General features: G+C 38.7%; 1 protein-coding gene across 23 annotated transcripts in view; it reads left to right on the top strand.

Annotated features, from left to right (window-relative positions):
• LOC145524723 (glycerophosphodiester phosphodiesterase domain-containing protein 4-like) overlaps nt 1-12,846 on the top strand; it is a 130,675-nt gene that overhangs the window by 22,652 nt on the left and 95,177 nt on the right. For 18 of the 23 annotated variants that reach the window (XM_081537495.1, XM_081537484.1, XM_081537497.1 and 15 more), the window contains 6 exons: nt 571-630; nt 5,644-5,742; nt 5,813-5,906; nt 6,750-6,827; nt 8,031-8,176; nt 8,557-8,639. In XM_081537495.1, coding sequence (XP_081393621.1) covers nt 571-630; nt 5,644-5,742; nt 5,813-5,906; nt 6,750-6,827; nt 8,031-8,176; nt 8,557-8,639 — 560 coding nt within the window. The remainder of the gene's footprint in view (nt 1-570; nt 631-5,643; nt 5,743-5,812; nt 5,907-6,749; nt 6,828-8,030; nt 8,177-8,556; nt 8,640-12,846) is intronic. The other 5 variants (XM_081537503.1, XM_081537488.1, XM_081537501.1 and 2 more) reach the window with 1 other exon arrangement.

Genomic DNA, 12,846 nt, shown 5'->3' with positions numbered 1-12,846 from the left:
ATTCATATCCTAAGCATCTGAGGACTCTGTTTCTCCATTCCTGTCTCCACACTGACTTGGTGACTGGCTAGATTTAGATTCAAATTCTAAGATTTATTGACTAAATACCGATGTTAATGATAGTTGCTAGTAGTTATAACAGTGGCACTGGTTCCTCAAGAAAGGTTTTTTAGATGACCCTTGGAAAGGCTGGCCCCGACATCTGTTCTCTAAGAAGTGACTGAGTAATGCCTACCAAGAAATTGGTAAGAACTCAATAAAGATATCAGTATACTAACTTTGCAGAATCCCAGAGAAGATAATAATAAATTCTTCCAGGGGTTGCTGGTGAAAGGTACAAGTAGGAGGTGACACATGAACTTTCTTTGAAGCTTCCATGGCATGGAGAGGGGGAGAGCTTTTTAGCAGAGGAACAGAATGGCAAATTCCCAGCATATGAAAACTGCTGGTGTAGCAAGAAGTGAATGTAATACCAGACTGTGAAAGGAATTTTGAATTCAGGAACATGTTTTTGGCAGCATCTTGGGATTTCAAAATAATCTTTTTTTTTTTTTTTTTTTCTGTTTTCAGGTACTTGGGTTTTTGTTGCTTTGGGAGGGGATTGAATTGTACCTGCACTGGTGTCATAAGGTAGGACATCTGAATCTTCATGGGAGTCCTGAGACCAGGACTGAATGTGCCTCTTTAGCATTGTGTCAGATACAGAGCTTCCCTTTGTTTTGTTGTTCCCCTTTTAAAAAATGTCTACTTACACCATTTTAATTGAAATCGTTAAATTTGTAACAAAGGTAACTGATATACTGGAGGAACTGAACATAAACTTTATTTTTTCTCCCTACTATGGACTCTGTGACTCTGTTCTTCTCATTCCCATAAAATCTTAGGTAAACTCCATTATTTTTCCAGTCCTTTATAGTCACAAGAACAGTCTTGTTTCATTCATTAGAAGCAAGGTCCAATGCTGTAAAGAGTATTATTGCATAGAAACCTGGAATGTTAGGTCCATGAATCAAGGCAAATTGGAAGTGGTCAAACAGGAGATGGCAAGAGTGAACATCGACATTCTAGGAATCAGCAAACTAAAATGGACAGGAATGGGTGAATTTAACTCAGATGACCATTATATCTACTACTGTGGGCAGGAATCCCTTAGAAGAAATGGAGTAGCCATCATGGTCAACAAAAGAGTCTGAAATACAGTACGTGCAATCTCAAAAATGACAGAATGATCTCTGTTCATTTCCAAGGGAAACCATTCAATATCACAGTAATCCAAGCCTATGCCCCAACCAGTAACGCTGAATAAGCTGAAGTTGAACGGTTCTATGAAGACCTACAAGACCTTTTAGAACTAACACCCAAAAAAGATGTCCTTTTCATTATAGAGGACTGAATGCAAAAGTAGGAAGTCAAGAAACACCTGGAGGAACAGGCAAATTTGGCCTTGGAGTACAGAATGAAGCAGGGCAAAGCCTAATAGAGTTTTCACAAGAGATCGCACTGGTCATAGCAAACACCCTCTTCCAAGAACACAACAGAAGACTCTACACATGGACATCACCAGATGGTCAACACCGAAATCAGATTGCTGATATTCTTTGCAGCCAAAGATGGAGAAGCTCTATACAGTCAGCAAAAACAAGACTGGGAGCTGACTGTGGCTCAGATCATGAATGCCTTATTGCCAAATTCAGACTTAAATTGAAGAAAGTAGGGAAAACCACTAGACCTTTCAGGTATGACCTAAATCGGATACCTTATGATTATACAGTGAAAGTGAGAAATAGATTTAAGGGACTAGATCTGATAGACAGAGTGCCTGATGAATTATGGACAGAGGTTCATGACATTTTACAGGAAACACGGATCAAGACAATCCCCATGGAAAAGAAATGCAAAAAAGCAAAATGGCTGTCTGAGGAGGCCTTACAAATAGCTGTGAAAAGAAGAGAAGCAAAAAGCAAGGAGAAAAGGAAAGATATTCCCATTTGAATGCAGAGTTCCAAAGAATAGCAAGGAGAGAAAAGAAAGCCTTCCTCAGCAATCGATGCAAAGAAATAGAGGAGGACAACAGAATGGGAAAGACTAGAGCTCTTTTCAAGAAAATTAGAGATACCAAGGGAACATTTCATCCAAAGATGGGCATGATAAAGGACAGAAATGGTATGGACTTAACAGAAGCAGAAGATATTAAGAAGAGGTGGCAAGAAGAAGAAATGTACAAAAAAGATCTTCACGACCCAGATAATCACGATAGTGTGATCACTCACCTAGAGCCAGACATTCTGGAATGTGAAGTCAAATGGGCCTTAGAAAGCATCACTATGAACAAAGCTAGTGGAGATGATGGAATTCCAATTGAGCTACTTCAAATCCTAAAAGCTGATGCTGTGAAAGTGCTGCACTCAATATGCCAGCAAATTTGGAAAACTCAGCAGTGGCCACAGGACTGGAAAAAGTCAGTTTTCATCCCAATCCCAAAGAAAGGCAATGCCAAAGAATGCTCAAACTACCGCACAATGGCACTCATCTCACACACTAGTAAAGTAATGCTCAAAATTCTCCAAGCCAGGCTTCAGTAATACGTGAACCGTGAACTTCCAGATGTTCAAGCTGGTTTTAGAAAAGGCAGAGGAACCAGAGATCAAATTGCCAACATCCACTGCATCAGTGAAAAAGCAAGAGAGTTCCAGAAAAACATCTATTTCTGCTTTATTGACTATGCCAAAGTTTTGGCTGTGTGGATCACAATAAACTGTGGAAAATTCTTCAAGAGATGGGAATACCAGATCACCTGACCTGCCTCTTGAGAAAGCTGTATGCAGGTCAGGAAGCAACAGTTCAAACTGGACATGGAACAACAGACTGGTTCCAAATAGGAAAAGGAGTACGTCAAGGCTGTATATTGTCACCCTGCTTATTTAACTTATATGCAGAGTACATCATGAGAAACGCTGGGCTGGAGGAAGCACAAGCTGGAATCGAGATTGCCAGGAGAAATATCAATAACCTCAGATATGCAGATGACACCACCCTTATGGCAGAAAGCGCAGAAGAACTAAAAAGCTTCTTGATGAAAGTGAAAATGGAGAGAGAAAAAGTTGGCTTAAAGCTCAACATTCAGAAAACTAAGATCATGGCATCTGGTCTCATCACTTCATGGAAAACTGATGAGGAAACAGTGGAAACAGTGTCAGTTTTTATTTTTTTGGGCTCCAAAATCACTGCAGATTGTGACTGCAGCCATGAAATTAAAAGACGCCTATTTCTTGGAAGGAAAGTTATGAGCAACCTAGATAGCATATTAAAAAGCAGAGACATTACTTTGCCAACAAAGGTCCGTCTAGTCAAGGCTATGGTTTTTCCAGTGGTCATGTGTGGATGTGAGAGTTGGACGGTGAAGAAAGCTGAGCGCTGAAGATTTGATGCTTTTGAAGTGTGGTGTTCGAGAAGACTCTTGAGAGTCCCTTGGACTGGAAGGAGATCCAGCCAGTCCATCGTAAAGGAGATCAGTCCTGGGTGTTCATTGGAAGGACTGATGTTGAAGCTGAAACTCCCATACTTTGGCCACCTGATGCAAAGCGTTGACTCATTGGTAAAGACCCTGATGCTGGGAAGGATTGGGGGCAGGAGAAGAAGGGAACGACAGAGGATGAGATGGCTGGATGGCATCATCGACTTGATGGTCGTGAGTCTGAGTAATCTCCAGGAGTTGGTGATGGACAGGGAGGCCTGGCGTGCTGTGATTCATGGGTTCGCAAAGAGTCGGACACGACTGAGCAAGTGAGCTGAACTGAACTGAAGATTCCACTGTATCTGTGTACCCCGTTTTCTTTGTGCCTTCATCTGTTGATGGACATGCATGTTGCTTTCATTAGTTGGCCTTTGTAAATAGTGCTGCATTGAACATTGAGGTGTATGTATCATTTTAGACCATGTTTTTCTCTAGATATATGCCCAGGAGTTGTGTTGCCGGATCATATGTTAGCTCTACTTTTAGTTTTGTAAGGAACCTCCAACCGTTTTCCGTTGGCTGCACCAGTTTACATTCCTACCAACAGTTTAGCAGGGTTCCTTTTTCTCCACACCTCTCCAGCAATTATTATTTGTAGACTTTTTTTGACAGCCATTCTGACTGGTGTGAGTTGATACCTCATTGTAGTTTTGATTTGCCTTTCTCCAATAATTGGAGATGTTGAGCATCTTTTCATTTCCTTGTTTGCTATCTATATGTTTTCTTTGGCAAAAGGTCTATTTAGGTCTTCTGCACATTTTTGATTGGGTTGTTTGCTTTTTTTAATAGTTGTATCATTTGCAAATTTTTTATTGTCTTCTGTGGGTTGTCTTTTCATTTTGTTCATGGTTTCCTTTGCTTTGCAAAGACGTTTAAGTTTAACTAGGTCTCATTTGTTTAGTTTTGCTTTTATTTTCATTATTCAAGAAAATGGATTCCAAAAAATATTGCTACAAAAAACACACCTCATATTTTAAGTCCAGAATCAGCATGTGTCCTAATACAGGAAAGACATTTTTATGAATAGCTGCATTTGATAGAATCAGATTTTTCCACTAGAAAAAATTTTTATCTTTAATTGACTGTATCGTTTCAATCATTAGTGAAGTTTGGTGTTGGGTGTGCTCACAGAATCACAGAAGATTCATGTGAATCTTATTTGGCAATTAAACCCTTGTGTTGTAATGCATTTGGTTTGCTAATAAGTTAAGATTTCTGCATCTGTATATAGGAGAAATTGGACTATAATTTGTCTCTCTTGTAATGTCCTTATAGAGTTTGAGTATCAATGTTTTGTTGGCTTCATAAGACAAGTTAGAGAGCATTCCTTCTTTTTTATTCTCTAGGAGAGCTTGTCAAAGTGGAAATATTTCTTTCTTAAATGTTTGGAAAATTAACCATTGAAGGCAGTATGACCTGGAATTATTTTGTGAGAAGGTTTAATTATGGATTCAATTGCTTTTTTATAGAGATTATGAAAGAGTGGGAATCAAGTACTCTTTACGGGCAACACAGAAGCAGAAAAACTACATTTGAAGGAGAAAAATTTAAAGTTGTATCTTTTTGGTCTCAGTGTTCTTTCTCAATGAAATAATTAGTGTTCTGGCCAGCAGATATTTTTCATCTGTTCAACAAATATTTATTGGGTATTTTATATGAATCAGACATATTCTGCAAGGTAGTGAAGATATAATTATAAACAAATATTGTCCTTGACCTCTTGAAACTTAACAGTCTGCTGGGGAAAACATGCACTGAAAAGGTACTTACTTACAAAATATTTTTTACTTGTTACCATATTGAGTCATGTAAAAAAGTAGTGAATATTTATGATAGCTATTATTGAAACTGAGTGAGACATGCCAGGCAGTATTGGTGGCTCAGCTGAGATGGAGATGATAAATTAGTAAAGATATCAGGCCATATACATAGCTGTGTAATTTTTTTTTCCAGGAAGCAAAGAAGGCAAATTATTGAATTCATCTAATATTGGGCATTTGCAGGTTGGTTAGGTTAAAAGGATGAGGAAATCAGGACCCAGACACTATAGGGACCACATACATTTCCTAAGGATGGTTTTCATCCAAGATTAGTGCTTGGAAGTCAGGAAATTCTTTTTGTTTCCCCAGATCCTGATCCTGCTAGTGATTGTGATATGCTCATTTTTTTCCTGGATTTTATTCACTTACTGGAAAGACAGATGGCTCACTGTTGGGCTGTCACTGCAGGTAAGCACCATTCTTAGTTGTAGCCCTGTCTGTCCAAATGTATTCAGCTTGACTTTTGGCTTTCTCCCAGGTCTTTGCTCCCTACATACACCTGAGCAGCATAGCTATGATGGTTATTCTTTCATGGCCTTTGGCTTTCTACTTGATCCATTTGGAAGGAGAAGGTATGTTCTGTGGGTGCAACCTTGCCTGATCCTTTCAGTTCTACCTTTAACTTCTGTACCTTACTCAGTAAAACAAGCTGGATAGATAGCCACCAGTATACCTCTTTGAAATTCATTCAGCTTATTACTCAGTCATGCTCCTTATAGTCAGACTTACAACCCCACGTGACCTATCATAGCATTTCCCTGATCAAACCAATCTTATTGTAACGAGGGATTCTCCTTCTAGAAAAATAAGAATTTTCTCTCTTTTGTTACACATTGACTGTCTTGAAATGGATTGGGGTTAGAGAGAGAAGAGGCAATTTTATTGGACCAGAATGATGGTATAAATCCCAGTTCTTTAAGTTTGTATTTAAATATTACTAGTTTCAACTAATGAACCAGGTACAGATAGATATCCATGGGCACATCTTAGTAACTCAGAGTAGAAGCGTGTGAGTCCCTGTCACATCTGGGAACTTTCCCAGAGGCAGAAATGTGTGCCTCTGCTACTGGTTTCCTCTCCATTCTTTGCCCTAATATCATGGAAACAAATAAGAATCAGAGGTGTACATGAAACTGTTTTGAGAATGGAGTTATCTCTCAACACCCTTACTGAGAAACCAGGAGGACCTTCTGTCTGTGTCTTTTTGATTACTGGTTAAACAAGGAGTGCTTGCATCTTGCTTGCATCCTGCATCCTGTAAAGATACAGGCAAGAGAAGACTAGGATTGCAGTGTTGCCCTTGTGTGTTTGTATACGTGTATATATGTAGGTGGAGGGTGAATTTTAGGAAATGTTTCTGGGGGCAAGATCTTAGAAGAAACAATAATTAACTCTTTTCTTTTCCTAAATTTTAGCTAGAATCAGAGGATACCAGATGACATGGAATGAGAGAAAAAGAAACAAGAGGTGTAATGTGCTCACAAAGTTGAGAGGTTAGAGCTGAAGATCTATATTCAAAAGTGACATAGGTGGTAATTTTAAAGCTTACAAATGGGTAAAATTTTCAGCGGTCTAAAATAGTAAGTAGGAAATGGCCAATGATAAATAGGTATTATGGTCAGGCTCTGTGTGTGTGCGAGAGAGAGAGAGAGAGGGAGCAAAATACTATTTACTGAGTACCTGTGGTGTCAACTGTCATCAGTTCTATGAAGTAGATGTTAGTAGCAAGATAGCTTCATTTTTCAGGATGAAGATAATGAAGACCCAGAGAGGTTAAGCAACATGTGAGTCACACAATTAGGAAGTGATAGCATCTGGCTTTGAATTCACATTTCTGTCCACTACTATCCCTTCTAGGCTTCCCCAGTGGCTCAGTAGGTAAAGAATCTGCCTGCCATGCGGGAGATGCAGGTTCAATCCCTGGGTCAGCAAGATCCCTGAAAGTATGAAAATGGCAACCCACTCCAGTATTCTTGCCTGAAAAATCCCATGGACAGAGAAGCCTGGCAGGCTAGTCCAAAGGGTCACAAAGAGTTGGACACAGCTGAGCGACCAAACGCATATCAGCATTATCCCTTCAACTCTACCTTACTGCCTGAAATATAGAGGCATTTAAAGCTTATCGCTGGTCGTTCAGTGATAAAGAATCCACCCGCCAATGCAGAAGATGGCAGTTTGATCCCTGGGTTGGGAAGAGCCCCTGGAGAAGGAAATGGCAGTCTGCTCCAGTCTTCTTGTCTGGGAAACCCATGGATGGAGGAGCCCAGTATGCTACAGTCCATGGGTCACAAAGACTCAGACATGACTCAGTGACTAACAAAGCTTATTTTTAAAGGGCTTCAGGGCTTTCTCAGAACCAACTAAACTCCTCTTTCTGAGAAGATATTCCTTAACAGTCCCTCTTTTTCCTTTGCTTCCCACTTCTTGTACAATTCATTCCTTTGTAAATTTACATTTGTAACAGTAGTGACTTAATAATAATGCTTATATTTGGATATTCATGTGCTTTCAAATCACTGAGAGAACATAAGGATGTGAAAGAAATATAGAGTAAATCAGTGAGTGTACAGAGTTAGTGAACCCATGGACTGAGTATTTATTGGTTGTTGCTTGGGGACAGTTAGTTGCTTGGGATGGTTCTCCATTCGTGTTTGCCTTTTTTTCCCCCTTACTTCCTCCTCCTTCTACTTTTTCAGCTCTACAAGTGGCTATTGGATTGCCCTTTTTTCTTATCCTTTTGTGTCTCTATTTTCTTCCATTGGGGAATTTTTCTCCCTGCGTTCAGGAGAAGGATAAATTGGCACCCAAGCCAAACTTCTTTGGACATAGAGGTGCACCCATGGTAGGTCTGAGCATGATGAATATGGTGAGTACAGGTGTGCATGGGTGTAGAGGGCCCATCAGATCCTCGGAACCCCCTGGAGAAGTAGAGGGGTTGACTTGAGATGACAAGAATAAGTAAGTAATTGTAGAGGTTGGACTTGAACTCACCTAATTCTCAGTCCATTTCTCTATTGTGTCCAGTGACATTGCCTCAGATGAGCAGAGTCCCCGAATCAGATTTGGCAGATGAGAATGTAGGCAGGTTCTTTGAACAAAGAGCCAAGGGAACCAAATTTTGCTTTCTAAAGTCCTTTCTTACTGTGCCCCCTTACTACCCTAAAAGGGATGTCAGTAGAAAAGACTATGAGATTAAAAGCCTGATGTCCTTTTCTTCCACAGCTGGGGCCTGAGAATACCATAATGTCCTTTGAGAAAGCTGTTGAACATGGGGCCTATGGACTGGAGAGTGATGTACATATAAGGTAGGAAAGAAGGGACCAGGGTGGGAGGAGAAAAGACCAATGGATGACTCCAGGCTGGCCCAAGCTCTAGAGAGGGCAAGCCCTGGGAAGTTTCTCCCTTATTCACTTGGTACATCTGCAGATAACACACATACATGAATCACTTTTCCTTTACAAACCACATATCTGCACCCCTACATTCTCAGTCACAGGCTCATAAATCACACACTCTATATAGTCTCCACAAATAGCTCAAATTTGTGTCCCCTGCCAACATGCTTACAACTTGTCCCCATGCCCTATCTTAGCAATTTATTTAATTAACATTCCCTGGGCACCTACTATATCCTTCTTCTGAGTGCTAGGGAGAGGAAGATGAGTGAGATGGAGTTCTGCCCAAGAGCTGTTCCCAGCCAGTGAAGGAGACATGGCATGTTTACAAAGAACCTTATTCCTTTTATGAATCTTAACATTTTAAATAACATTTCCAGGGCCTTTGAATAATACTTAGGCATTTTAGTTACATGCTTTAGATGTTTTAAACTGCAATTATGCATTTAATGTGTTTTCTTTTTTAGGTACTGCAGTTTCGGTCTTTTCAGAATACTTGAGTAATTCTTGCAAATCTAACACATTAAATGTATAACTATATACATTGTTTGATATATTTCAAATCCTTTTATAAATGAGATGTGAACTTATAATCACAAATCTAGATCAGTTACTCAATTTCATATTTTAAATTGGATTTACAAAGGTAACCTTTCCAAATTACCTTAAAGATAATTTTACTTAAAATTTGCTTAAAATGCCAAACACCCAAAGATTCAAGTACAAATATTAATAATGTATGCATGATTTTTTGAACATACATATATTTAATTCTTCATTTCTCTACTTTGAAATATACTTACTCACCAAGAAGACAATTAGGTCATTGAGGTTGCTTTGCCTAGTAAATATTTTGTGTTGGCCTCATTTTTTCAATTAAAATTTTTTTGAAGTAAAATATAAAACAAATTTACTATGCTTACTATTCTAAGATGTATGTATCAGTGGTATTTTACATATTTTTAATGTTGTGGAAACTTCAGCCAACTATCTCTGTGACTTCTTTTCATCTTGTAAAAGCTTTAGACTCATTAAACAATGATGCCCCATTCCCTCCTTCCCCACCCCCTGGCCCCTAGAAACCCCATTGTACTTTTCTGTCTCCCTGATTTTGTCTATATTTTAGGTACCTCATATAAATATATAATTCATATAGTATTTGATTTTTTTGTGACTGACATGTCTGTCAGTTAGTCTAGTAGTCCTCAAGTTCATTCATATTTTATTTCAAAATTTCCATCCTAAAAGGATGAATAATATTCTGCTGTATGTATATACTTGCATTTTGCTTTCATCAGTTTTGACATGGGTTAGTTTTACAGTTTAGTTATAGTTAATAATGCTGCTTTGAACATGGGTGTATAAATATCTCTTTGAGACTGCTTTCATTTATTTGGGGTATATATCCAGAAAGGGTTACAATAATAATTCTCTTTTTAATTTTTTGAAGGACTATCCTAGAGTTTTCCACAGTGGTTGCATCATCATATGTTCCTACTTAGAGTGTAGAAGTCTTCTAATTTCTCTACATCTTTGCCAACAGTCGTTGTTTTCTGTTCTTTTGGTGGGAGCCGTCTAATGGGTGTGAAGTATGACATCTCATAATTTTTATTTGCATTTCCCTAGTGATAAATGATGTTGACCATATTTTCCTGTGCTCACTATCCATTTACAATCTTTTTTGGAGAAATGTCTATTCAAGTCCTTTGCCCATTTTTGAATTTTTTTGTTTGTTTTTTAGTTTACTGAACTTCATTTTTTAAAAATTTAAATACAGTTGATTTATATTGCTGTGTTAGTTTCAGGTGTACAGCAAAATGATTCAGATCTATCTCTCTCTCTATCCTTTTTCAGATTCTTTTCTAGGGTTGTATTTTTTTTGCTGTTGAGTTTTAGAAGTTCTGTCTATATATTGGCTGTTAATCACTTATCAGATATTTAACTTGCAAATATTTTCCCATTCTGTAGGTTGCTTTTTTACTCTATTGATATTGTCTTTTGATGCACAAAATGTTAAATATTCATGAAGGCCAATTAGTTTATTTACATTGTTGTTGCCTGTATCTTCATTTTCATCTCCAAGAAATCATTGCCAAATCATTGCCAAATATATTTTCCCCTATATTTTCTACTAAGAGATACATTGTTTTAGTTTTTACATTTAGTTCTTTGATCCATTTTGAGTTTTTGTATATGTTAGGCAGTGGTCCAGTTTTATTCTTTTCATGTGAATATCCAGCACTGTTTGTTGAAAAGATTTTTTTTTCCTCTCTGTTGAATGGTCTTGCCACTCTTGCCAAAAGTCATTTGACCGTATATGCAAGGGTTTATATCTGGACTCTCTTTTGTTCCTTGTCTGTTTGTCTTTATTCCAGTACCCTACTGTTTTGATTACTGTAGGTTTGTAGTAAGTTTTTAATCAAGAAGTGTTAGTCCTCTAGTTTTGTTTTTCTTTTTTAAGATTGATTTGGTTGTTTGGGATCCCTCGTGATTCCATATGAATTTTAGGATGACTTTTTCTTTCTTCAAAAAATGTCATTGGAGGCCAAGATAATACGAGAGTAGGATAACCATGAGCTCGTCTGCTCCCATGGGCACACCAGAACTGCAACTACTTACAGAGAAACTATCCGTGAGAATGACCTGAAGACTAGCAGAAAAGATCTTCTACAAATAAAGATATAAGGAAGGAACCACAGTGAGACAGGTAGGAGGGGCAATGATTTGGTATAGTTAAGACTTTATACCCCAAGGTAGGCAAGCCACAAATGGGAATATAAGTATTATCACAGAGGTTCTTCCCAAGGAATGAGGAGTTTGAGCCTTACATTGGGATTCCCACCTCAGAGGTCTTGCACTGGGAAGATGAGCCCCCAAGAGCATTTCACTTTGGGTGAGTAGGGTTTACTTTTGAGAGAGCCAGAGGGCTGTGGGAAATAGAGACTCCATACTTAAATAGAAAACACAAATGCTCACACACTCGTGAGATTCAGGGCAGAAACAGTGATTTGAAAGAATCCTCGGTCAGACTCAGTTGATGATCTTCGAGAACTTTCTGGAGAGACAGGAGGTAGTTGAAACTCATCATGGATACATAGACACTGGCAGCAGTGGTACTGGAGAAGACTCTTGAGAGTCCCTTAGACTGGCCAGGAGATCAACCCAGTCAATCCTAAAGAAAATTAACCCTGAATATTCATTGGAAGGACTGATACTGAAGCTAAAGCTCCAGTACTTTGACCACCTGATGCAAAGAGCCGACTCATTGGAAAAGACCCTGATGCTAGGAAAGATTGAAGGCAGAAGGAGAAGAGAGTGACAGAGAATGAGAGGGTTGGATGGCATCATTGATGCAATTGACATGAACTTGGGCAGACTCCAGGAGATGGTGAGGTACAGGGAAGCCTGGCATGTTGCAGTCCATGGAGTCATGACGAGTCGGCCATGACTTGGTGACTGAACAACAACAATCAGAGACTTCTGATACAACCTTAAGCATACTAACATTCACATTTGGGAGGGGGGTTCTCATAATGAGAAGCCCTTCAGAAGGAAATGGCAACCTACTCTAGTATTCTTGCCTGGGAAATCCCATGGATATAGGAGACTGACAAGCTATAGTCCCTGGGGTAGCAAAGAGTCAGACATGGTTTAGTGACTAAACAGCAAGTAGCAGCAGCAGAAAGAAGAGAGAGAAGGTGTGCAGAGAATATATTTGAAGACATAATAGCTGAAAACTTTCCTAACCTTGAAAAGGAAACAGACATCCAAGTCAAGGAAGGACAGAGAATACCAAAGAGATCAAACCCAAAGAAGCTCACATGAAGACAAATTGTAATTGAAATGGCAAAAGTGAAAGAGAAAATCTTAAAAGCAGCAAGGGAAAAGCAAAAAGTTATGTACAAAGGAGTTTCTATAAGATTCTGAGCTGAGTTTTTGGCAGAAACTATGCAGGCCATGAAGGTTAATTATTTAAAATAATAAACATGAAAAATCTATAACCAGGAATGCTCTACAAGTTTCTCACTCACATTTGAAGGTGAAATAAAGTTTGATCCAACCAGTCAGTCCTAATGGAAATCAGTCCTGAGTATTCATTGGAAGGTGAAACTCCAAT

Source organism: Giraffa tippelskirchi, chromosome 10 (assembly GCF_054371585.1).
Source record: "Giraffa tippelskirchi isolate mGirTip1 chromosome 10, T2T-mGirTip1v1.2.pri, whole genome shotgun sequence".
Lineage (NCBI taxonomy): Eukaryota > Metazoa > Chordata > Mammalia > Artiodactyla > Giraffidae > Giraffa > Giraffa tippelskirchi.
The sequence above is the reverse complement of the archived record's forward strand: the minus strand, read 5'-3'. Positions and strand labels throughout refer to the sequence as shown.